The 27,678-nt window shown below is 43.0% G+C and overlaps 2 protein-coding genes and 1 long non-coding RNA gene across 5 annotated transcripts in view; all 3 read left to right on the top strand.

Moving 5' to 3' along the window:
• The window catches only part of LOC106810509 (transmembrane 9 superfamily member 1-like), a 61,458-nt gene extending 52,641 nt beyond the window's left edge, over positions 1-8,817 (top strand). For all 3 annotated transcript variants that reach the window (XM_014813887.1, XM_014813889.1, XM_014813888.1), the window contains exon 15: positions 8,513-8,817. In XM_014813887.1, the coding sequence (XP_014669373.1) occupies positions 8,513-8,573 (61 nt within the window). In that variant the 3' untranslated portion in view covers positions 8,574-8,817. The remainder of the gene's footprint in view (positions 1-8,512) is intronic.
• A 15-nt stretch (positions 8,818-8,832) lies between these two features.
• Positions 8,833-10,965, top strand: LOC106810511. The gene is made up of 2 exons (XR_001394028.1): positions 8,833-8,945; positions 9,022-10,965. It is a non-coding gene; the product is annotated as an uncharacterized LOC106810511 (long non-coding RNA).
• An 8,163-nt stretch (positions 10,966-19,128) lies between these two features.
• LOC106810502 (metabotropic glutamate receptor 5-like) lies at positions 19,129-23,101 on the top strand (the record flags this gene model as incomplete). Its single annotated transcript, XM_014813881.1, has 7 exons — positions 19,129-19,149; positions 19,356-19,605; positions 20,557-20,670; positions 20,874-20,973; positions 21,240-21,422; positions 21,707-22,668; positions 22,920-23,101. Coding segments are annotated over exons 1-7 (1,812 nt in total), but the record flags the coding sequence as incomplete, so codon positions are not given.
• Between the last annotated feature and the right edge of the window lie 4,577 nt (positions 23,102-27,678).

Genomic DNA, 27,678 nt, shown 5'->3' with positions numbered 1-27,678 from the left:
GTGTACGAGTGTTTGCGTGTAATGTACGAGTGTATGTGTGTAATGTACGAGTGTTTGTGCGTAGTGTGCGAGTGTTTGCGTGTAATGTACGAGTGTATGCGTGTAATGTACGAGTGTTTGCGTGTAATGTACGAGTGTATGTGTGTAATGTACGAGTGTTTGTGCGTAGTGTGCGAGTGTTTGCGTGTAATGTACGAGTGTTTGTGCGTAGTGTACGAGTGTATGCGTGTAATGTACGAGTGTTTGTGCGTAGTGTGTGAGTCTATGCGTGTAATGTACGAGTGTTTGTGCGTAGTGTACGAGTGTTTGTGCGTAGTGTACGAGTGTTTGTGCGTAGTGTGCGAGTGTTTGCGTGTAATGTACGAGTGTTTGTGCGTAGTGTACGAGTGTTTGTGCGTAGTGTGCGAGTGTTTGCGTGTAATGTACGAGTGTTTGTGCGTAGTGTACGAGTGTTTGTGCGTAGTGTGCGAGTGTTTGCGTGTAATGTACGAGTGTTTGTGCGTAGTGTACGAGTGTTTGTGCGTAGTGTGCGAGTGTTTGCGTGTAATGTACGAGTGTTTGTGCGTAGTGTACGAGTGTTTGTGCGTAGTGTGCGAGTGTTTGCGTGTAATGTACGAGTGTTTGTGCGTAGTGTGCGAGTGTTTGTGCGTAGTGTGCGAGTGTTTGCGTGTAATGTACGAGTGTTTGCGTGTAATGTACGAGTGTATGCGCGTAGTGTGCGAGTGTTTGCGTGTAATGTACGAGTGTATGCGTGTAATATGCGAGTGTTTGCGTGCGTGCGAGAATCGAGCTGATGCTTTGTTAATCTAACTATTTAGACGTTGTTAGACGTTGTTAGACGTTGTTAGACGTTGTTAGACGCTAACTATGACCTATCGGGCGATGGGGAACGCGCGTGCACTTGCTGTCGACTTGTAACGTATTTTATTCGAGTAATTTTGGGTGTTATCTTGCTTCCTGATCTTAATTTCTATCGGAAGGTTAAAAATTCTAAACAGCTTTGCAATGCTTTTAATGTGTTTTTTTCACGCTATAGAGATACGAAGCTAGCATCTTGAGTGCATGGTGAGGCTGAGAAGTGGCGCTCGACGTAGTTAGTTCCTTCCTAGTTAGTTAGTTCGACGTAGTAGTTGGGTCGGCCTTGCGACGCGACGCGATTGCCTGCGGCTGATTTTCTGCAACTGTTGCAACTCGCTGCGACGATTGCGTCGCAGGGATTGCGCTCAGTCGCAGTGCAATCGCATTCAATCGCAATCCGATCTAACGATAATGCCGGCTTAACGGCTTGACGCTATCCGCCCTCGACGTTTCTCTCTGTGCGCATTTATATTGCTGCGTGCTGATCGCTTTTACCTACTAACCTTCGCTGTACCACTTTACTACGCAAGCCTTGTCTGCGCACGGTCGTAAAAGGGGCTTCCTTCAAAGGATGAATTGGCACGGATACGCCCTCGAATGCTATAATACGTGAGGCGTTTTACGGCAAGCGTTTCGGAAGACGGGTCCAAAACGTACTTACTTACGTTGTTACTTTCGTTACTTACGTTACTTACGTTACGACTGTACTTACGTTACTTACGTTACGACTGTACTTACGTTTGCCGAAAGACGCCAACACTGGATTTACTCACATCGGCGTATTTTCGAAAAACGTCCGCGGTGACGGCGCCGCTAGAGATGGCTCCCGTTAAAGCTCAAGCATGAGCGTAAACCGGCAAAACAATTTAATTACTTCCCAGACTTACGTCATAGAAAACCTGATGGAAATGTCATGAATTAAATGAATTAAATGAATTAAATGAATGATCTGGAATTTTTGGGTGCTCTCAAGCGCCCTGCCCTCTGTTTGGTCCAGAACGCCGTCGATTATTGACAAGGCCTGCGCTAGGCGGTTTTAAATCCGCTGCCCCCCCCCCGATGTAAAGATATATGCGCAGAGAGGTCGATTCACTCGTGAGCCGCAGTATCAATATTGCTCCGCACAAAACCGTTGCACGCTTTTGCCGATGTAAACATCGGAATGCAGCCAAGTTTAAACAAGGGAGCTAAATTTTGTGTTGCGTCTATGTGATCAAAATCTTTTGATGCTCGAAATCATTTCGTACCACCATTTATACTTTGACTAGACACATCATGGATTTAGAGGTAAAGCCGCTGTCACGGTCAGCTTACAGCACATGTCGCCATATTTAAAAGCGCTTTAATTGCTGGCGCCAACACGTATCAATAGTCTTTTCCACGTATGGTCCGCTCATAGAAATCATATACGTCTCTATATATTGATTGATAGATGTCTCTATATATTTCTCTGGGTCCGCTGGAACTAACATGTACTTGCAGCACCTGTAAAGCAACGTAATGTAATAGCTTACGCCATACTTACTTCCGCTAAGCTTACGATATGCATATCGTAATATGTTGGCCACGCAATGATGACTGGGGTGTTTATCAAAAGCAAAAAGGGCGGACCGGGAAGAGATTTCGACTAGGAGGGAAACTTTGGCTCACTTACTGCTGCTGAGAGGGTCTATGTCCATTTCCACATTATCCAGCTTCTTCCAAGCTTCTTTTCGATCAAAAACAACGATAGTCGGCAGACATGTGCCTGAGGGTGCAAGTGCAGAATGTTAACAGCGGTCACGCCGACGCGCTACAAAACACCGCAAATCACGTCTTACTGCGTTCGAATTGGCAGCAGCATTGTCATCATGCAGCTGCATGCTGCATAAATATTTACCGCGTTTTACTACGCTCGCGTTTTACGACTTTTAATGGCTTCGATTGCCCCCTCCCCCCTGAATATCGGTTGCGGTTCATTTCGCTCATATTACTTTGCCATCATTGCTTTCTTTTTCTTTTTCTTTTATCGAATTGCCACGTGGTTTTACGTCCTAGTTTAAAAGCTGCTCTGGCACTGATCATTGTATATTGCATGATTGAGCAAAGGCATGATGGTTTTTGCATCTTGCTGGGGGGGGGGCTATCGGTTAGGGCTGTGCCGGGCCGGTAACGCGCCTGACTGTGCTTTACCAGAGAAGCTATCAGCTGGTCTACCGGCTGCTGGTTCACCCTTGGTTTGAATGTGTGCTGCAGGTTCGGCGATTGATGCCCTTGCTCCTCGTAACCCTCTCCCCCCCCTCCTCTCTCGCATCCCCTCTCCTACACACATACACTCCACGCTCTTGCTCGCTTTCGCAAAGGTTGCCTGTACTCGTGTGGCACACGCCCATCCAAATTCGCGGTGACGCTCGATTGATGACATGTTCAGGAAGCAGCATATGATAAATATTACAGCCCAGCCAGCTCGGATGGCATTTTTTCTCTAGTCTAGCTTGCTGCTATGACGGCCGTGCTCGTGAGCGAGCCTGGGTCGCCATGACAGGGCCATTTCCTACCAACAGATGGCAGGACGATGTCAAGTACTGCGTGACTACTGTTGGATTTATTTGGGGAAACCCGAGCCGATGAGATATCTATCACCATGAGTGCATGAATAGATTCCATTCTTTATTTGTGTATTTGCAATCGCCGTGACCCTGATATCATTGTTATATACTTTCGTTTCGGTAGCAAGCTGCTCGGCTTAGAACTGATACGAGAAAGCATTTCTATTAGGAGATTAAACGGCTGTTGGAAGCTGAGACGTTTTTCGTTCGTTTTTGCTGGCAGTGCATGCTTTAAAACGCCCGCATGTCCGGATCGCGAATTTCTTCACCCATATATCCCGGCACCTACTAAATAATATCTTCTATATTAAAGGGACAGTAGCCTCTAGGATTTTACTGTATAACAAATCGTCTATACCCACACGTATTTGTTACCAGATGCCTAATTTAATTGTTATAATTATTTACACATCAACGCTACGAAATTTAAACGGCGCCATGACAGCCGCGACCGTGCTGCCACCCCGAAAAAGTTGCGTATTAGACAATTTATTTTGCACGTTACAGACCGAGGGCTAATCACAAAAGTGCAATTATATTTATACCTAAATGCTATTTAACTGAACGATATTCATTTTAGGGCAAATTTATCCATATTATAACTGAAACTATATGTCGTTTATAAGATATTACAATCCTTTTGGCTTTTAAATGAATAAATAAGAAACACCTCGTCTGTAGCCCTTGGCTGGAAAGTGTTTTGCGCAACTTATCAGATCGTGCGCTTTGAGTGGCGCCACCGTCGTTGCAATCAAACTGTAGTCGTTAGTTTTAAAACATTTAAAATAAATACTTCTAATGGTGATTGACCATGAAACTTTTTATGTAGCGTAATTATAACCTAAATTAGCTGAAAATAATCCTAGAACCTAGAGTAAACTCTCCCTTTAACATAACTACAATGAACTTTTCCCGCATCACACTTTCATTGTTTCTTCACTGTCTCTTAAGTTAACTTAAGTAACTTTTATTAATGAGTGAAGGAATTCGTGCATGATAACACCTAAACAACGGTGAATCGAAAAATTGGCTACTTGATTTTAACCAGAGATATTACTTCTCACGTACGCATTGAATCTCTCCACTTAAAAACGCGCTGAAAGTGATATTTATTAGTGTCGAACTAACTCATATGCAATTATGAGAATGAAACGTAATTTGACTGCATTGTAATAGTAGATGGCGATGCGATTATCGTTTATTATTTATATTCATTATCAGAAATTATATGCACCTGGCGTGAAACGTGGGAGAATTCAAATTTTGGAGAAAGAAACATTTTTCGTCATTACTGAAGGAATATATCGAATGCTCTCTGCCACTAATATCAAAACAAACCTCATGATCAAAGTTTAAAAATTTGATTTCGATTTGATTTTTTGATTTCAAAATTGAGAAATTTCGTACGTGAACAATTAAAAGAGTTATAGGAATGAGTATAATTCTAAAAGCTATGCTACGGTTCATCTAATTTAAAATCGAAATTTTAAGCAGGATGAAAAAATAGAGCGCTATAATGTTTTTGGTCCGAAGCGGACACGAAGTAAAGAAATCCTCAAAAAATGCGATTTTTTTTAATGAGTCGTTCACTAATGACGTTTTGCGCATGTAGTATGTGTAGATCTAGCTGATAGTGACTAGTGTTTCGATCACTGCGTTATCATGACAGCGAGCTGCACATATTATAGTCAGATTTGTGGATTGAATTGTTGTATTTATATGATTAATTACATTCATAACCGCGACATCGGTGATATTAAATTAATGTCGCCAAAATTTTAGAGGCTTTAGGCAAGCTGTTTTCGTGAGGTATGTTGTAATTGTCCATTAGTTCTCTATTCATCTGTGAATGCGTGAGATTAATTCTGCAACAATTATAACGCTTGTGTTTGGTGTTTAAAATCTTTTTTTACGTAATCTTATTCAATACGTATAATATAATTCTAGAAGTACAGAAGAGTTTGTCGTTGTTCCGCATTGTTCAGCATTACCCGGTGCGTGTTTCAATGCCGGTGCTCAGGGCCAGCCTTTTCGATTTCAGTTTTAATTGTCGTATTCAGAAGATTGCTTTTTTTCATAACGCCTATTTACGGTACCCTGAAAATTCTCCTTTTTTAGTTTGTTATTCATGTCTCTGATATGGTTAGGGCATGCCGCACAGACCTATATTTTTAGCTCAGCTGACGAAGTCAGATGCAGCTTGTAGAATCGCATGAATGTCCGTCCGTCTGTGCGTCCGTTCGTCCGTCCGTCCCTCTGTCAGTGCGTCCGTCAACAGTTATGGCACAAATCTTTACCGCGCGACGTACGACCGTCTTGATATTCGGACGTTGGGGGGGATCGCGAAAAGGACTCGGGATATCGAATTTGGGGGGCAAGGGTCAAAGGTCAAGATGTGTCAATGGAGGGGGAATATTTCCCCGTTAGCTTAACGTATAGGAGTAAATGCGGAATTGCGGCACAAATCTCAACGCTCGACCTACGCTATTAATATTCGATGTATAGTGTGATGGGGAGGAAACCCATCACCAGTGCGAAAATTAAAGGTCACAGGTCAAAGGGTAGTGGGGGAAAGGTCAGATATTAGACATTTTCTGAGGACATGGTCTAACAGACGGAGTGCAAAACTTTTTTGTTTCAGCGCCTGACCTACCATTTTTATCACTTTATTGAAAGGACCATGAAATGTACTTTCCGCTGACGTGCGAAGAGTAAGTGTCTGATAACCTTTTGACCCTCAAGAGGAGGGTTAAACATGGATTTGTTGACTGTTAACAAAGGACTGAACTGGGTTTGCCATTATACTCGTGCTAACACCATCGCTGTACTGTTCTACTCGTGCTAACACCATCGCTGTTCTACTCGTGCTAACACCATCGCTGTTCTACTCGTGCTAACACCATCGCTGTTCTACTCGTGCTAACACCATCGCTGTTCTACTCGTGCTAACACCATCGCTGTTCTACTCGTGCTAACACCATCGCTGTTCTACTCGTGCTACACCATCGCTGTTCTACTCGTGCTAATACCATCGCTGTTCTACGTTCGTGCTTAACACCATCGCTGTTCTACTCGTGCTAACACCATCGGCTGTGCTACTCGTGCTAACACCATCGCTGTTCTACTCGTGCTAAACATCGCTGTTCTACTCGTGCTAACCCAATCGCTGTTCTACTCGTGCTAACACCATCGCTGTTCTACTCGTGCTAACAGCCATCGCTGTTCTACTCGTGCTAACACTATCACCTGTTCGTACTGCTGCAACACCATCGCTGTTCTACTCGTGCTAACACCATCGCTGTTCTACTCGTGCTAACACCATCGCTGTTCTACTCGTGCTAACACTATCACTGTTCTACTCGTGCTAACACCATCACTGTTCTACTCGTGCTAACACCATCGCTGTTCTACTCGTGCTAACACCATCGCTGTTCTACTCGTGCTAACACCATCGCTGTTCTACTCGTGCTAACACCATCGCTGTACTGTTCTACTCGTGCTAACACCATCGCTGTTCTACTCGTGCTAACACCATCGCTGTTCTACTCGTGCTAACACCATCGCTGTTCTACTCGTGCTAACATCGCTGTTGCTACTCGTAGCTAACACCATCGCTGTTCTACTCGTGCTAACACCATCGCTGTTCTACTCGTGCTATAACCATCGCTGTTCTACTCGTGCTAACACCATCGCTGTTCTACTCGTGCTAACACCATCGCTGTCTACTCGTGCTAACACCATCGCTGTTCTACTCGTGCTAACACCATCGCTGTTCTACTCGTGCTAACACCATCGCTGTTCTACTTCGTGCTAACACCATCGCTGTTCTACTCGCTGCTAATACGCATCGCTGTTCTACTCGTGCTAACACCATCGCTGTTCTACTCGTGCTAACACCATCGCTGCTTCTACTCGGGCTAACACCATCGCTGTTCTACTCGTGCTAATACACATCGCTGTTCTACTCGTGCTAACACCATCGCTGTTTCTACTCGTGCTAACACCATCGCTGTTTCTACTCGTGCTAACACCATCGCTGTGTTCTACTCGTGCTAACACCATCGCTGTTCTACTCGTGCTAACACCATCGCTGTACTGTTCTACTCGCCCGTGCTAACACCATCGCTGTTCTACTCGTGCTAAACACCATCGCTGTTCTACTCGTGCTACACCATCGCGTGTTCTACTCGGCTAACACCATCGCTGTTCTACTCGTGCTAACACCATCGCTGTTCAACTCGCTGCTAACACCATCGCTGTTCACTCGTGCTAACACCATCGCTGTTCTACTCGTGCTAAACCCATCGCTGTTCTACTCGTGCTAACACCATCGCTGTTCTACTCGTGCTAACACCATCGCTGTTCTACTCGCTGCTAACACCATCGCTGTTCTACTCGTGCTAACACCATCGCTGTTCTACTCGTGCCTAACACCATCGCTGCTTCTACTCGTGCTAACACCATCGCTGTACTGTCTTGCTACACATCGCTGCTACTCATGACACCATCGCCTGTACTGTTCTACTCGTGCTAACACCATCGCTGTTCTACTTCGTGCTAACACCCATCGCTGTTCTACTCGCTGCTAACACCATCGCTGTTCTACTCGTGCTAACACCATCGCTGTTCTACTCGTGCTAACACCATCGCTGTTCTACTCGTGCTAACCTACCAGCTCCATCGCTGTTCTACTCGTGCTAACACCATCGCTGTTCTACTCGTGCTAAACACCATCGCTGTACTTTACTCGTGCTAACACCATGCTGTCTACTCGTGTAACCATCGCTGTTCTACTCGCTGCTAACACCATCGCTGTTCTACTCGTGCTAACACCATCAGCGTACTGTTCTTCGTGCTAACACCATCGCGTGTTCTACCGTGCTAACACCATCGCTGTTCTACTCGTGCTAACACCATCGCCGTTCTACTCGTGCTAACACCATCGCTGTTCGTACTCGTGCTAACACCATCGCTGTTCTACCTCGTGCTAACACCATCGCTGTTCTACTCGTGCTAACACCATCGCTGTTCTACTCGTGCTAACACCATCGCTGTTCTGTTTGCAGGTCGACGGGTGCTTCGTCTTATTCTACGCGCTCTTCTACTACTTCCAACGCTCGAACATGACAGGCGTGCTGCAGACGACAGAGTTCTTCGGCTACACACTGCTCGCCTGCTACATCTTCTTCCTCATGCTCGGCACCGTGTCGTTCTTCGCCTCGCTGAACTTCATCCGCTACATCTATGTCAACATCAAGATGGACTGAGAACGTCGCGGTGTTCCGAGAACGTCGGGTGGACTGAGAACATGAGATGGAGTAAGAACGTCGAGTTGTTCTGAGAACATCGGGGGCCCATCGACGGGGGTGGACTGAGAACATTGAGGTGTGCTGAGAACATTGGGGTATGCTGAGAACATTGGGGTATGCTGAGAACATTGAGGTATGCTGAGAACATCAAGGTGTGCTGAGAACTTCGATGTGTGCTGAGAACATCAAGGTGGGCTGAGAACATTGAGGGATGCTGAGAACATCAAGGTGTGCTGAGAACTTCGATGTGTGCTGAGAACATCAAGGTGTGCTGAGAACATCGCAGTGGATTGATAACATCAAGATAGACTGAGAACACCCACAATGTACTAAGAACATCGAAGTGGACAGATAATGTTGACCTCATTGTGAATGTAAAACCATCAACGCAGGCAAGCACGCACGCACGCACACACGCGCACGCAAGCACACGCAAGCACGCAAGCACACGCGCGCATGCAAGCACGCACGCACGCACACACGCGCACGCAAGCACACGCGCACGCAAGCACACGCGCACGCAAGCACACGCGTGCATATACGCCTCCCGCTTGAGTGTTAGGTTTATCACTACGCGCGGGTAAACAGAATTTTCTGTGATGTATTTTAACGGCACTCGAAAACGGTAACGGAACCGACTTTTCAGCACCATCACAACTTACCAGTAGATTTACCTTATTAAAACTGCCCCCGTCGCATCTCTCAGAGTCAAACTGCTACTGAGTTTAGAGTTCCTTTTCCTTAGCTCGTATGATTCTAAACGTAATATTTAGTTTGTGAATTCTACTAATGTATAAGGTATTAATTTGTAGGAGAGAGTGAATTATATATATATATGATAAATAAATATTTGAATGATGTTATATAGCCTAGAATCAAAGCACGAGGGACGAGAAAGGAAGAAAGAGTGCGTGTTGTGCGTGCGTGCGTGCGTGCGTGCGTGCGTGCGGGCGGGCGGGCGTGCGTGCGTGCTGGTGTGTCTGCGTGTGAGAGAAAGAGAGAGAGAGAGAGAGAGCTAGAGAGAGAGAGAGAGAGCGCTGCGGGACACGACGTACGAGCGTACGTGCGAGAGACACTTCACTGAGGCTATTAAGGAAATGCGTAGCCTATCTGGCTCTCAGTCGAAAATTTACCTGAATTACAAACAAACAATTACCGAACCTACAATTAAAGGGCAAACATGTAGGGGCATAAAACACTTTTCAAGTAGAACCGAACGCATTTCGATTACCTTCGTAATAAGGCAGCGTAATAAAATAATTTCTTGTCCTTTTGTCGAGCGCCGTTAATTAACAAATAATTAGGTCCGTGTTTTTTTTATTAGATTATATGTCATCGATCGAGCAAGGAGCACGAGGGACGAGAAAGGAAGAAAGAGTGCGCGCGTGCGTGCGTGCGGGTGTGTATGTGAGAGAGAGAGAGAGAGAGAGAGAGAGAGAGAGAGAGCTGCGGGACACTGGAAGGGCAGGGGAGCTGGAGCGATCGACAAAAAAAAATAGCATAAATGTTAGGGTGAGTGGTTTGTGCGCGCGTGCATGCGTGTGTGCGTTTGCGTGTACGAGCGTACGTGCGAGAGACACTTCACTGAGGCTATTAAGGAAATGCGTAGCCTATCTGCATGGCTCTCAGTCGAAAATTTAGTCACGAATATATTTTGAAGTTTGCATATAAATATTGATAACTAAACTATATACGTCATCGTGCCTGTATACATATTGCTTACAAAACAAGATGTATAAAATTCTAAGCGTTGAGAATTATTTTATCCGACACCACAGGGTTTATGTTTACGCATGTCTGATATTGTGGGAGTATGTATAATCCTGATCGTATTCTATGGCCTATATACACGCGTACTAGTTAGCATGTTGCAAATTGGAGCGTGATTAATTATGTACTTCGCTATTATTGTAATTAAATGAGACCAAGGTGAAATGTTGGTGCCATGTTTTCATTTGTGTTTCTACTGAAAAGTCGCTCTGCACAATATCATGACTGAGTTACAAAGTTTGCTCTCTGTACAGGTTAATATATGAAATATGAAATTTTACTCGGAATTTTATGTTGGTCACTGCATGTGCACGGAAAAACGGCAAAATTAAGTCGTCTGTAATTTTGCTGTTTTGTACTAAAAATAGCATTTATTTGTATATGAAGGCTGTAGTGCTGTTTATGCTTGGTTCTTTAAAAAAAAACACTATTTGAAATCATTCTTCTGTTTAGAGAACTTCTTATTGTTTGCAATTACTGAAACGAAGCATTGAGGTTTTTACAAGGAACCTACAATTAAAGGGCAAACATGTAGGGGCATAAAACACTTTTCAAGTAGCACCGAACGCATTTCGATTACCTTCGTAATAAGGCAGCGTAATAAAATAATTGCTTGTCCTTTTGTCGAGCGCCGTTAATTAACAAATAATTAGGTCCGTGTTTTTTTATTAGATTATATGTCATCGATCGAGCAGTTGAGCAGTGTTCTGTTCTAATAGCTGCATACCCGCTAGCGTGTTACTGTTGCTCTAGCGACACTGCATGGGTGACGTAATTAAAGTTGATACTTTTATTTTCGTTAAACTTGATTACGTTCGAATATTGTCGCCAGGCGCCGTGTCAAAATCTTATCGATAACTGCGGCGACATATCTAATCGATATCTAATAATGTTGCTCGCAGTGGTGTGCCGTCAATGATATTGTTTGTTACAACGTAGTCGGCTCCAGCTGCAGGACCCCCCCCCCTTCCTCCTCAACTTTATCCCTCCGTACACGCGATGCCAGCGTGGATTGCCGACGAATGTGGAATAATCACAAAGCATTAATTAACGTGATCAGCGCGCGTCTGCACACCAGTCCTGTGCACGTGCGCGAATCCGTGTCGCATTGAATGTGTCGAGGAGATTGTGGATGATTTCGCGTGTTGACGGTGTTTGGGCGCGTGTGAAGCGGCGTTATGTCGCTATTTCGAGGAAACGTGGTGGTAACTACGAGACAAACAACCGGGTGTGAATAGGACGGTAGATGCTGCGCTGCGTTGTTGGTGTAACGGAGCTTAGTTTCATCTCATATGAGCGGTATGGATCTACTATCATCCTAAGGCAATGTGTGGGAATGGGGAAGGAGATACGAGACAAACCACTTGATGGAAAACAATAACTATATGAGTAACGTACCACACTGGCGTTTATTCTCAGCCATTTCGACAGTGATACAGATCGAATAGAGTACGGATATAATGCTACGTGTAGAGGCGAGGAATAGCCTAAAAGACGGCCAAGCTATTCTCGGGTATGGTAGGGCCGTCTTCTTATAAGCTCCCTAGCCTGTCGTGTCCTTGATAATAGCCGCGTTCACACGTAGCAAGAAATCCGGTATTTAGCGTTCACACGAGGCAAAATGCGAGGTACAAGAAATACGGAATCTAAATAGATTCTGTATTTGTTGAAATACGCGGCTTCCCAGATGCCGAATTATTTGCCGTGCTTGAGAAATTACGAATCTCTTGGACCGCGTATTTCTCTCGTGTGAACGATAAATACGAATTTCTGAAGCCGCGTATTTTATAGACCGGTCCGCGCTCGAGAGTTCCACTCGCGTTACACTGGAACTGTCGAGCGCGGACCAGTCTATAAAATACGCGGCTTACTCTAACGCACTGCGGTTGTGACGCGAGAGCCTCCGCGGTATAGGTAGTCTGTAACTTTTAGCAATAAGAATGATGTGCGAGTGAACTGCGAGAAAACCGAAAAACCGAACTCATTCTTGTGGTAGAAGTTACATTTTGCTCGCTGCACTCGCACAGATGGCGGCGGCCATCTTGAAAAATCCTAGGCCGCCTGTCGTAGAACAGGCAACTGCGCATAGAATACCTTTATACGGTTTACCTAATACGTGTACTAAAGCAATAGCTATCACATGATAAAATATTGATTTCCATTTACAGGCACACTAATTTGCTTTTAGGGGAAAACCCCACAAAAGAAAATCCATACATGAAAGTGCTGAAGCGACTAATATTAGACTGGAATTATTATTGTGCTGTGCATGGCTGTGCCACTTAGGTGATTGCGCGAATACGCAGATGTGCCAATGCGTGCAGAATTGTTTAGATTGTCAGCAAGATGCGATTATGTGTAGCAATCCGTCGCATAACCATGGCCGCTATTCCCACCGTAAGTAAGCTAAACGTTTAGGGCGCATCCCTCGCTCTCTCTTCCTCGCTCTCTCTCTCTCTCTCTCTCTCTCCCTCTCTCTCTCTCTCACACACACACACTCTCTCTCTCTCTCTTTCTCTCTCTCTCTCTTGCAACTTATCAGATCGTGCGCTTTGAGTGGCGCCACCGTCGTTGCAATCAAACTGTAGTCGTTAGTTTTAAAACATTTAAAATAAATACTTCTAATGGTGATTGAACCATGAAACTTTTTATGTAGCGTAATTATAACCTAAATTAGCTGAAAATAATCCTAGAACCTAGAGTAAACTCTCCCTTTAACATAACTACAATGAACTTTTCCCGCATCACACTTTCATTGTTTCTTCACTGTCTCTTAAGTTAACTTAAGTAACTTTTAACTTAATGAGTGAAGGAATTCGTGCATGATAACACCTAAACAACGGTGAATCGAAAAATTGGCTACTTGATTTTAACCAGAGATATTACTTCTCACGTACGCATTGAATCTCTCCACTTAAAAACGCGCTGAAAGTGATATTTATTAGTGTCGAACTAACTCATATGCAATTATGAGAATGAAACGTAATTTGACTGCATTGTAATAGTAGATGGCGATGCGATTATCGTTTATTATTTATATTCATTATCAGAAATTATATGCACCTGGCGTGAAACGTGGGAGAATTCAAATTTTGGAGAAAGAAACATTTTTCGTCATTACTGAAGGAATATATCGAATGCTCTCTGCCACTAATATCAAAACAAACCTCATGATCAAAGTTTAAAAATTTGATTTCGATTTGATTTTTTGATTTCAAAATTGAGAAATTTCGTACGTGAACAATTAAAAGAGTTATAGGAATGAGTATAATTCTAAAAGCTATGCTACGGTTCATCTAATTTAAAATCGAAATTTTAAGCAGGATGGAAAAAATAGAGCGCTATAATGTTTTTGGTCCGAAGCGGACACGAAGTAAAGAAATCCTCAAAAAATGCGATTTTTTTTAATGAGTCGTTCACTAATGACGTTTTGCGCATGTAGTATGTGTAGATCTAGCTGATAAGTGACTAGTGTTTCGATCACTGCGTTATCATGACAGCGAGCTGCACATATTATAGTCAGATTTGTGGATTGAATTGTTTAGTATTTATATGATTAATTACATTCATAACCGCGACATCGGTGATATTAAATTAATGTCGCCAAAAATTTTAGAGGCTTTAGGCAAGCTGTTTTCGTGAGGTATGTTGTAATTGTCCATTAGTTCTCTATTCATCTGTGAATGCGTGAGATTAATTCTGCAACAATTATAACGCTTGTGTTTGGTGTTTAAAATCTTTTTTACGTAATCTTATTCAATACGTATAATATAATTCTAGAAGTACAGAAGAGTTTGTCGTTGTTCCGCATTGTTCAGCATTACCCGGTGCGTGTTTCAATGCCGGTGCTCAGGGCCAGCCTTTTCGATTTCAGTTTTAATTGTCGTATTCAGAAGATTGCTTTTTTTCATAACGCCTATTTACGGTACCCTGAAAATTCTCCTTTTTTAGTTTGTTATTCATGTCTCTGATATGGTTAGGGCATGCCGCACAGACCTATATTTTTAGCTCAGCTGACGAAGTCAGATGCAGCTTGTAGAATCGCATGAATGTCCGTCCGTCTGTGCGTCCGTTCGTCCGTCCGTCCCTCTGTCAGTGCGTCCGTCAACAGTTATGGCACAAATCTTTACCGCGCGACGTACGACCGTCTTGATATTCGGGACGTTGGGGGGGATCGCGAAAAGGACTCGGGATATCGAATTTGGGGGGTCAAGGGTCAAAGGTCAAGATGTGTCAATGGAGGGGGAATATTTCCCCGTTAGCTTAACGTATAGGAGTAAATGCGGAATTGCGGCACAAATCTCAACCGCTCGACCTACGCTATTAATATTCGATGTATAGTGTGATGGGGAGGAAACCCATCACCAGTGCGAAATTAAAGGTCACAGGTCAAAGGGTAGTGGGGGAAAGGTCAGATATTAGACATTTTCTGAGGACATGGTCTAACAGACGGAGTGCAAAACTTTTTTGTTTCAGCGCTGACCTACCATTTTTATCACTTTATTGAAAGGACCATGAAATTTCATGGCGGCCATTTTGAAAATTCGATGCCACGCCCACTTTAAAGGCCGATTTCGTTGGGGTCCACCTCTAATTCGGTTAAGCACCTATCAAAGTACATGTGTGCCAAATTTGGTGCTTTTATCAAAAAGTGAACACTTTACCTGTTTTTGGGAGCTTAGAACCCCTACTATTTGTGCGGCCCGTATGTTTTGGACGCCAGATGAAACGGAGATAACATGGAAATAAAGTAAAACACACGTACTAATCACGGACGCACGTGGACAGCCCTGACAAAAAGTTCTTTATCACGAGCGTCCATGTTTACGAAATCAGTGATGATAGCATTGCGTACGGCCGAGCATGCGTGCGAAAATGTAACAATATTAGTAACTAGCGTGACACCCGGCGTTGCCCGGGAAATAAGGCGCTCAGTTGGTGACCACTTGGTTGAAAGAAAAGTACCCAAAAATATATCTATCTATCTATCTATCTATCTATCCATGCATGCATGCATCTATCCATCCACCCATCCATGACATGCCATGCCATGCCATGCCATCTCATCCCATCGCAGCGCATCCCAACCCAATCCAATCCCATCCCATCCCATCCCATCCCATCCCATCGCATGCCATGCCATGCCATCTCATGCCATATGCCATCCCATCCCATCCAATCCCATCCCATCCCATCCAATCCCATCCCATCCCATCCAATCCCATGCCATCCCATCCCATCCCATCCCAAACAGTAAAAAATAATAAGAAATCAAAAGATAAATGACATTAAAATAAAAAAGTAATATATTTGATCTGTAACCTACATAGGCTTCCGTGAAGTGTTCCCGTCGGTTTGCGCTATTATTATGATCTACCATAGTTTATTCTGGATTTTTACTAAACCTTACTAAATGTAGTAAAAAAATTTACAATTTGAAATTAACGGTGAAGGTTTAGGAGACGTATGCGTTATCCATTCGACTACTGGGGCGTTATTCTTAGAGAGCATGATTGACATTTCAGAGATGTTAGGCCGTACGCACCTCCATCTATTGACGAATATAATTTTTTTCAATGTTTAACTTTTTATCTTTTTAAAATTTTTGTTTCAGCCAGAACCATCTTCCAGACGTGCTGATTCTGAATATATTTTCAGTTTGCCTCTAGGCTGCGTAGTTTTCTAGTCATACGAGTACAGACAAAGTCAAGTCTACAACTTTATATATATAGATAGTATATATATGTTGTGCACGCATGAAAGCAAATAATGAACGTGAAGCTCGTATTGGTAGGTGTTACAGCTTCTCTCTCTCTCTCTCGTTCTCTCTCTCTCTCTCTCTCTCTCTCTCTTTCTGTCTCTCTCTCTGTCTTTCTCTCGCTCTCTCTGTTCTCTCGCCTGAATGCGTTCTGGCGGAGATCTGTTTTTCATTCACGACCACATTAACGTTGTCTACGATAACAATAACAACAACAATAACAACAACTTACAACAACAACTTACAACAACAACAACAACAACATGTCCCCAACTCGTGACAAACGGCACGGAAAATATGCTAAAGATACTACGTTCTTGGGTGAGGCTGCAAAGCATACGCAGTGGTACATGGTACAAGCTCGTCGTTATCGTAATAACTGCATGGATGGTGGGTTACACGCGTAGCAACTGCCACGACGTGGCTACGAAAGGTGTGTATCGTTCAACAGTGCGAAGACCTCGGGTGCACAAGGGTACATGGCCTGAGATACGAGATTGCGATGTACGCACGGGGAGAAGACTGGCTGCCCGGGACCGCTATATGCGGCAGCGCGCAGAAGTAGTGTAGAGCGGGCAGGTGCGCGTATTTCTGTCTGCCTGTTGCTGCAGAATAGCGGGACAATCGTAAGCGCTACATGTCAATCCGTCCCGGTGTAATACCGAAGATGGCCGACAGAGAGAGAAAAGGGGGAGAGAAGATATATATGAAAGAGATGGAGAGAGGTTGGAAGAGTAAGAAAGAAGAGAGAGAGAAGGAAGAGAGGAAGACAAAAGAAGAGAGAGAAGGACGTGAGAGAGGTGTATAGGACGTGAGAGAGCGAGAGAGAAGGAACAGAGAGAGGGGGACGCCGGGGACGCGCTCACGCAAGGAGAGAGCGAGACCGACCGATAGCGCGCAGGTAATAGGTTTAGACAGCGAGAGACGCGCGCGTGCGCGATACAAGGATTGAGAGTGATGATCGATTGTGATGTGATCGATTGCGGTTGACGGTTGAGTCAGGCCCCACTTACTCGGCACGGACGGCGGGGGAGGGGCGATCAACGACAGGCGGCTGCAGATGCGTCACAAAACACGTATAGAGGAGGCTTGACTGTCGTTTGTGAACATCATGGTATTATTAGCCGAAAACCCGATTACCTGCAAATTGTTAATGCCCCGTAGCCCACGCTTGCGTAGAGTCGTGTCACGCCGCGAAACTAAATAACGTCGTCATAGCGATACACATGTGTAGCCAGCCGAAAGGTAGGTGTTTTGTTTTCTTTCTATAATAATTGTAGCTCCTTGTGTGCGTGCGGGAGCGGGTGCGTGCGTGCATGCATGCGTGCGTGCGTGCGTGCGTGCGTGTCTGTGTGTAATTGCGTGTGTGCGTGTGTTTATGTGCACGTGCGCGTGTGCGAGCGCGTGTAAGGGTGTCTGGATGCCTTTACGTGTACGTATATATCTCGTATGTATCATATATCTTTACAGATCGCTGTTTATATGCCAAACCCTAGTTCACTGTACTTTACACGATTAACAATCTATGTATTGATCTATATGTATAATCTCTGGATCGATCGTATTAAAATGACACCGTTTTCTGATGAGAAATATAAAGGGTGCATGGATTTTTTTAACGAGTTATTATCCTTTATCGTATCGTGTATGTATACCGTTACCAGCATGAGAGCGTAGCTCTCTAGCGGTCCAGTGCTAGCAGTCGCATGTGAATGAATGGCAAGAAGGCGGTAAACCACCCGCATGGCCGCGCGCGTGAGACAGAGAGATCGCGTGTGCACTCGGTGCCTGGCGAGCGCGTGGGGGCGGCCGCGAGTAAAGGATGAGTAAAGGATAGAAACAAGAGCTAACGATTCTGTTCTTTTACTCGCCGATCTAATCTCCCTGGGTGCACGGCTAAGATATCGTCCCGCATCAAAATGAGATGCGTGTGTAGTTGAATTGTATTTGCTACTCGGTTAAATTGGCACGTTTACGCGCCGCGGTAAGAATGGATGTATAAGATCTCCAAGAGCCATATTGGGTGAACGCATCGATAGAGGTGTTTTCGCACGACAGACCAGCTTTCACTGAGCAAAATCGGACTACATTCGCGTCTGAGTGACTACGAGTGTAATGCGCTTACACCTGTTAGTGTCAACGTGGCAAGTTTTCGCACTCGCTTACTGACACTTAAAGGGAGAGTTTACTCTAGGTTCTAGGGTTATTTTCAGCTAATTTAGGTTATAATTACGCTACATAAAAAGTTTCATGGTTCAATCATCATTAGAAATATTATTAAAAAATGTTTTAAAACTAACGACTACAGTTTGATTACAACGACGGTGGCGCCACTCAAAGCGCACGATCTGATAAGTTGCGCAAAACCACTTTCCAACCAAGGGCTACAAACCGAGGGTGTTTCTTATTTATTCATTTAAAAGCAAAAGGATTGTAATATCTTATAAACGACATATAGTTTCAGTTATAATATGGATAAATTTGCCCTAAAATGAATATCGTTCGGTTAAATAGCATTTAGGTATAAATATAATTGCACTTTTGTGATTAGCCCTCGGTCTGTAACCTGCAAAATAAATTGTCAAATAGGCCCTACGCAACTTTTTCGGGGTGGCAGCACGGTCGCGGGTGTCATGGCGCCGTTCAAATTTCGTAGCGTTGATGTGTAAATAATTATAACAATTAAATTAGGTATCTGGTAACAAATACGTGTGGGTATAGACGATTTGTTATACAGTAAGTACAGTTGTATGCAGTAAAATCCTAGAGGCTACTGTCCCTTTAAATCGTCGTACACTGTTAGATACATGTAGTAAAGGCATGTTCCAATGCAGTCGAGCGCACCATGGAATTTACGTTTGAGTTCGTAAAGTGCGACAAAACTTCATGATCATTGACGCAGCATCCTTACAATTTCAAATGGTGTACTGCTTGAAAGCGTTTCGTATAAAATGCGGTTTGACATAGTGAAAGGTCGCGTATGCTATTCAATGTAAGTACACATGACGCTTGCATGCATATCGCTAGACATTTAAAGGCCCAGTTATACATAAACTTGCATGGTTATTAAAGAGTCGGCACGCATCATGCGCCACGCTGTTTAAGGTAAATAGCGCGAGAGACCTTCTACCGATCGGCATACCGGAGTACGTGTATGAAGAAGAAGGTGACGTCACGCTCGGCTGCATGATCCCGCTGCGTCGCTTCTCTTCTACCAGTTTCTGCGATGAGGATTTGAACGTCGTGCCGCCGTGGACTACGGCATTCTACACGTTTAAACACGCTGTCGATCTAATTAACAGCAACAGCACTCTGCTCCCTGGTACGTGCCTTATAGTGTCTCAGCGTAACTTATCAACTATAAAGTGGTGTGAATTACAAATGAGATATAAATAAGCAAGACCAATGTGATAAAATCAGGAGTGTATAATATAGATTGTATAGAGTGTATAGGCTATATTATACACGCCTGATAAAATCACATCACATACATCTATATGAGCCACTCTGCCGATAAACCTTCGATCAGCATTATTAAATTGGGGAAAAAATCACAAGGTGCCTCTCCCCATAAACAGTGGGCATCGGTGTGCTTATATACTAAGTTCGGAAATGCATTACAAATTTCAATGACGACTCGTTCTATTTTGCTCTAATCACGGAGAGCATGTTTATTAGCATGACGTCGTGTAAACATATTGTCGTTGTAACTAACCATAAAAACATATCATTGCTAAATTACATCATCCTAAGGCCCTCGATCCCTGCAATCTAACACAGAGAATTGATCCTAGTTCGGACATGCACTGTGAATCTCATATTGCCACCATCACTCTCGAGTTCGTGCTTGTTATCGTGGTGATCAATTGTGTAACATTTTCTGTCTCCACGCTCTTCGTCCATTCATGAATATGCACGTATTTGGACAGTACGCTATTTTATACATTTGGTAGGCGAGCCCGTACCTGTAAATAAATTTCCTTCTTTTATCACTCGTATCTAATATATAATAACTTGTTTAATAGCCACATCAAAACATATTATGTCTGTGAATGCCGAAAGGTCATGAAGTGTAAGCGAATGAAATGTTAATTTCATTAAAAAATATATAAAGTAAATATATTGCATGCGTGAGCGTAGGAGCATGCGCGTGTATTGGGAAGTTGGTTATCAAACCGATTTCAATACCTAAAGAGGATTAAGTATATTTACAATTAACCGCCATCAGCTGATGATGAAGTTAATCGCGAGCATAATATGTTTATATACGCAGGTGTTCGGCTTGGCGTGAGAGTGGTCGATACCTGCAATAAGGCCTCCACCGCATTGGCGCAAGCACTGAGATTTCTGCCCGAAACACTAAGCAACACAAGCAACACGACAGCTGGTACATGAAAACGAAATCTATACCTTGTATCAATAAGACACCGAAATTTAAATGAAGGCAAATAGATTTGCTTTTAAACTAGAGTGGCAGCTTACCTATACATTCTTTTGTAGCACATAATTATATAATTCAATTATATTAGTGGATAGAGTTTAGTCAATTGCGGTAACTCGTGTCTGTAGTAATACATTTTTATGTTATAGCATACCTACCTGATGTTGTTGCAATAGTCGGCGATGGACGTAGTCATGGCTGCATTCTAATGGCTCCTCTCTTGATGCTCTATGAAGTTCCTCAAATCAGGTACGGTACATGTATACTTGTGCACGCGTACGTGCTAATACAAGCTTCACACATATCACGATTTATGGCTGTTTAGCTAATTAGCGGAAGCTTAATTTAGCCAATTGCCCCCGTTTTGATGCGCTATGAAATTTCACAAAGCAAACACGGTACCTGCGTATATGTGGGCACATGCTTAATTGTGTGTGCGCGTGTGTGTGTGCATATATCAAACAAATAATATATAGTTCGACGGGTAATCCATCCGAGTTGTAATGGCTATTCAGCTACTGGGCCACGAATGACATACTCAGTGACCGGGCTAGATACGCCTACTTCTACCGCACCGTGTTACCGGACAAGGAGCGCATTCGCACAATGATGGATGTTTTGTCACATTTCGGCTGGACCTACATATCATTGCTCTATCAGGACGATCCACACGGACATAATGCGCTTAAGGGCATCAAGTATTTATTCCTCTCACAAACCATAATGTATCTATAAATCTATTAGATGGGACAAGGTTAATAGTCGTTATTACCATAGCAACGGCGCTACTTTTGCACGAGCGTTATTCCTTATTATTGTCATTTAGACATTTATTTACACGTTAGACATCAGACGTTAGACATTAGAAATTTTAAATTAGAGATTAGAAATGAGAAAATAGACATTAGACTTTAGACATTAGCTATTATTCAGACATTGATCTAACATATTTGGCATAACTGCAGTACTTGCATTGTCGCAGGCCGCTGGCAGCGGAGAGAAGCATTTGCCTTGCCGTAACGAGAATGGTTGAGTGGTCAATGGACAACGAAGAAGACTACACCCGGCTCGCACAAGAACTAATCGATAACTGGAATGCTAGAGTGGTCCTCATGTACCTATTCGAGCCGTTTCCACATGGAATTCTCCGTGCCTTGCAAACACTTGGAGCAGAGAATCACTTCATATTCTTTGCATCTGACGCCTGGGCTCAAACAACGGATGAATTCAAAGAAATTAGGACCGTTGCTCAGGGCGTATTCGGTTTTGACAGTTATGCGAATCAATTGGCTGACTTCAGAGACTACTTTAGAACATTAAGTTTAGAAACAGAGAAACACAACCCGTGGTTTGTGCAGTATTTAGAGTCATATCAAAACTGTAGCATAGATGCTTCATCTGATAGACCTTGCAGCAGCACGGACCTCTTTAAAATGTACCCAGAACTGCCCAACGTTGCCTATTTTATTATTGACCCCGTGTTCGTATTTGCACAAGCAATTCATAATATCAGAGAGACGCAATGTCCTGGCGCAATTGGATTTGCTCTAAGGCAGTGCATCACCGGACCATTAATATCACAACAGCTTAATTATGGACAGTTCAATAGACCAGCTGGAAATTCGATTATTTTCGACGCTTTTGGTAACGTAAAGGGTAAAATCTCAATACGCAAATTCACAAAAACCTTCAAAATAAACAATAACTCCGGCACTAATAATTCAGTCAGCGATTACGAGATGGTAGGAGTAGGATACTGGGACGTCCTCACCAAGTCCCTGAACATGAATGATGACTACATACATTGGCCAAAGGACCACACGGAAGAAGGCCCACCTGAGTCTATTTGCAGCAAGCCATGTCCAGAACGCTTCTACAAAATACAGCTGGAGCTGCCGTGCTGCTGGGAATGCCGCCGCTGTCGAATCAATGAGTATTTGTTAGGTAAATAACACCTGTGTTATTGCTATTATGGATAATTACCACCTATGTGGTGGCTTGCTGTGAGGCCAAGCAACCATCGATATACCTACGTATAAAACGTTTTTATCACCAATAGCCCGTGTAATAAATAATGCAAATGTAGGGTAGGTAACTAACAGTTGAGACCATAGCCGAAGCCATTTGTTCTCAACTGTTGTTTCCATCGAGCATGCTTATATAACAATACTACATGGTTTATAACATTGCTATAGAGAATCGAACGGACTGCTTGCTGTGCCCGCTATACTCGTGGCCTGCCGAACCGCACGGCACGACTTGTGAACTCATACCTGTGACCTACATCCAATGGGGAGACGCTCTGGCCGTGCTATTAACTACCATCGCCGTCGTTGGCGTCATCTGCACCACCGTAATAGGTGTTATTTTCATCAAAGTGAGTTTACTCATCGACAACTTATAGTAAGTCAGTTCTATATACGTGTACATCTATTTCCATATACGTGTACATCCAGAACAAAACAGGGATGCGGAAACAAACTATAATTAATTGGAAATAAGATGGTATATAACGAAAATACTATCTAGGTGTTCTTTTCATCAAAGTGAGTGCGTTCATCAGGAGCACAAGGCAGCTTTGTGTTGTGTATTGATGTATTTTATATTATATTTAATTGACGATGTTTACAGCTATTCATCCTTTAGCATTTATAATTCTAGCATTTAACATTTTTTGCATTTTCTGGCCATTTTTAAATCAATTAACACAATCGACCGAATTTAAAGCCATATTCATTTAGTTATCATTAAAGTTTAATCATATTAAATAAAATTATAATCATTATGCATTGTTTCATTGAACAACAACAATTTATACTCAACAATATCTCTGATTTCTGATTACGTGCAGTAAAGTTTTCTTATTTTAATGACGATCGAGTTATGCGAATTCTTACTAATCGCGATTTATAAAATATATGAATATCATACATACAATCTATAGGTGAGTGTGATCTCTGTGAGTCTGATGTATTATGATATATTAGACGATTTACACCCTTGTATAATGACCACCACATTGTATTTTTATACCATCCTTGCCGGGTTCGCCTAAAAACCGACGTGGCGGTCATGAACATAATTAAAAATAATACATACATACAATTAAGTTATATCGCAATGTTAATCAAAGAGAGCAAAAAAAGGCAGACAAATGGAGAAACGCGTGGTTTTATTCTCAATTTATGCAGGAAAAGGGATAACTAACCGCAAATATCCGCTTCAATCATCAAATTGTAATTGATCAGTTTCGTCACTAACTCAAAAATCTTATATGTGACAAGCATTATTCTTATTCGTAGAATAGGAACACGAAACTGATCAAAGCCTGCAGTCTCTCCGGGAAAAATTGGCGAGGTTATGTTTTCAACCGGTCGTGTGTTGTTGGTGTTGTGTCTTGATCTTTGTGTTTGTGTACGCCTCGCTGATTCGGCCCTGACCTTGGCCGCGCACGGCGCCAGCCGCCCGCCGCCGGAGACGCCTGTATCATCACAGGCTTACAGCTCTACTGGAAAACAGTTATCGCGACGCCATTGTCACTCAAAATTTTCAGGATACGTCAGAAATGGGCTAACCTTAGCAATTGATGAGCATTTTGGTGGTGATACCGGATACCAATTAAATTAATTCATTCATTCATTAATAAACAAAAATTTCAGCGATAGGTCAGAAATGGGGTAACTTTAGAATTCGATTACATATTTGGTGGTGATCCGGATCAATTAAATTACTTAACTAATTAATTATTAAATAAAATTCCCAGGAAGGTCAGAAATGGGGTAACTTAGAATTGATTAGCATTTGGTGGTGATCCGATCCAATTATTATTTAATTAATTAATTTTTTCACTTAATCCTAATTAATTAATTAATAAAGAGAGTTCTCACAGAGAGAATTAGCAGCTGCCGTTGCGAGCAGGTCATGTGCTTTCTGAGTGCCTAGTTTTACATTGTTATTGGGCAGGCTAAATCTGGCAGAAAACAGTCACCATTTATCAAAATTATTACTAAAAAGGAGAAAGTGCTTTAATTACTGTCATTCCCACGATGTAAAGATGACGTGGGTGCAGGTAGTAGTCCCCTTTGTCGTGTATATTTTCATGTCGCCATCAACTTCAAAAAGAAAGTGTATACACTTCGAGTAAAACAAGCAGACTAAGCAAACGAACGCTTCAGAATAAGTTGGCAAGCGCAAGATATATGGCTTTTATAGAGATGGCGCCTCCCCAGCGGTGTAGTAGGTTGGCAGAAAGGCAATCCACAATCAGGCGTTTGTCGTAATACTACAGGCAGCAAGCCTGACTGAAACTGAGATTCATTGACAATTGCTGGCAGCTTGCCGCGGTCTTAAACGCGTAGAATACTCGTAACATTATACTACTCACAAATATAAATTAAGGATACAACCATCTCTAAGATTGAGAATGCATGGTTTACACCCTATATGACATCCCATAACTAGTGTATGATATTCATCATCTATATGGATTATTAATTAAAAACTGCTAAATCTCCTTAATAAATATTGTCTATCATTGAACTCCCAACATTTTCACATAAAAACGCTCAACATCCAATCAAGGAAGGATTATCCAAATTTTGATTCGTTTATCTACACCCGACAGCTGACATTTTTTCTGTCGAGCTTCTTTTCGCCATGGCGCGTGGGCCATCTTTGGGTTACTGTTTTCAGCAATCCATCACAATTTTACTTGAATCATAGACAATTCCATTTTTTTGACGATAGTTTCATCATGTTCACTCATAGAGGAACACTCACACTAAACGTTTTATTAACTCGCGTCTATATAAGCAAGTATGAAAGTTGAAAGAAACTTAAGGCTAAAGACGTAATATATACTATCATGTGATTCTCGTTCGAATTGTCATGGTGAAGTGTAAGTTTGCTATCGAACCCATTACACTTATAAGAAAAGCTGCTTACCTGGCAGAAAAAGCCAAGAGATGAGATGACGTTAAACGCGACAGCGATGTGAGAAACCGCTCCGTCCTGTGTTTTGCATGCACAGTTCGACCAGCTTCTCAGTGGAGTATGCCGCAGCACTGTAGTTGCGGCTCCCGGTGGTAGATGACAGCCCACACCACACTAGCAAGTTGCCAACCTGTACACAGCAGGGCCGCACACCGCACTACTCATATTTTCTCCAGCCTCAGCGGCCTTCTTGATAGAGTACACTTCCAAGTTTTTATCCCAACGTTTTGCGTTCAGGAGACTTGTTCTAGACAATAGCGATCCTGCGATGTTACATGTTTGCGCAGACGCCTCCCAAGCAATTGTGATCAAACAGTAATAATGGATGTTCCGTCGCATGTGGTAATGATCACGAATTAATTTCTTATTGATCAATAATGATTGTGTCTTTGTTAAAGATAAAACGATGTCATTTGATGATTTACACTGTAAGACACGTGTTTTCGGAACGATATTCCGGTTGGCATATAATAGGCAATTCCGCCGTGAGACGGAGATAGAGGACTAAATGATTGCGCAACAATAAAATGCACCTAGTCATGTGAATGGGAACAGGTAGTGTTGCCATTCTAGTCGTTAGTTATTTGATCGCGATTTGGCTTAGGTACGCGACGTACGTGATGACTGCATGAACGCAATGAATGCGAATTTGTCGATTTTAATTTTGAATTCAATTCGTCCGTGATTATCACAGAGCAATTCGACAAAGTTCATCTGATCCTCCACTACAATCTGCATTTTTTCCTTGGCAATGTTATTCTGCTATCGCTTGAACCACGTACTACCACCCTTATCGCTAAACAACTACGAAAAAACACCCCCCCCCCCCCCCTGAAAACATCTGGCACGCCTAGAAATGTCTTAGGGTACAGTGTTACAGTCGAAATTGCAACTGCATGCAATAAAAACGCTAGCTATAGCACATTCACTTACCACTTAAATAAGGAGTATCAAATAAAGCTAGAATGATTTAACGCAACATTTATTCTACCCTTGTATCTATGGAAAAAACAGGCGGGCGGTTATTTTAAAATGTATATACTCCCTAACTAATCAACATCATACATCTACTACACGCACGCATCGCACGCACGCAACGCCACGCACGCCACGCACACACATACAAACACACGACCCACACACACACACACACGCCAATCAAACACACACTATCTCGCACAACATGCGCGCAACGACACAACACACGCACACACAACGTACACACACACCACACCCACACACACACACACACACCCACACACACACACAGTCACACACACACACACACACAGCACACACACATCACACACACACACCCACACACATATATATAATTTCAATGCCAATCATTTGTGTTTTACACATGCGTTTACGAGACTATTACCAGGCTTCTGTCTTTACAAGTTAAGGTTTGACATGAGACAAAAAAATGGGTCAGCATATGTTTACATTAGCTGAGAGTATGATCGTGACTTCACGCACGAAACTCGGCATCTCCAAAGGTGAATGCATACAGCCAGAGACAATAGAACACTAATAGTTCTGTATAGAATGTTCTGAATATATAATAATTATATTCTGATAGTAATCTGTTCAGGGTCTCTGCGTTACCTTCGGAAGATAACAGAGTTCGTGCTCTGAGCTATGGATAACATGTGCCGACCTGAGAAAGATCACCGCCGCTATCTACCGACCAACCCGCACCTGATTGCAATTATGCAGCATGCTGATGGTGACCTGTGCCCGGGGAGCTGATACATCCCGGCGCTCCTACTTTCCCCTGTAAGAAAATATCCGGTAGATCTGTCGTGCGTGCCAGCAGCGGTGCATAGATGACCGTGAACGACAGTGACAGCCGAATTGGGACGCAGTGCAAGCGACATCGCTTGGTTTTTGCGATCACGATGAAAACCATAAGGAATGAAGCCATGACGCCAATTCGATGATGAGCTGAGTTCTCGG

The sequence above is a fragment of the Priapulus caudatus genome, unplaced genomic scaffold, assembly GCF_000485595.1.
Source record: "Priapulus caudatus unplaced genomic scaffold, Priapulus_caudatus-5.0.1 Scaffold447, whole genome shotgun sequence".
Lineage (NCBI taxonomy): Eukaryota > Metazoa > Priapulida > Priapulimorpha > Priapulimorphida > Priapulidae > Priapulus > Priapulus caudatus.
The sequence above is the reverse complement of the archived record's forward strand: the minus strand, read 5'-3'. Positions and strand labels throughout refer to the sequence as shown.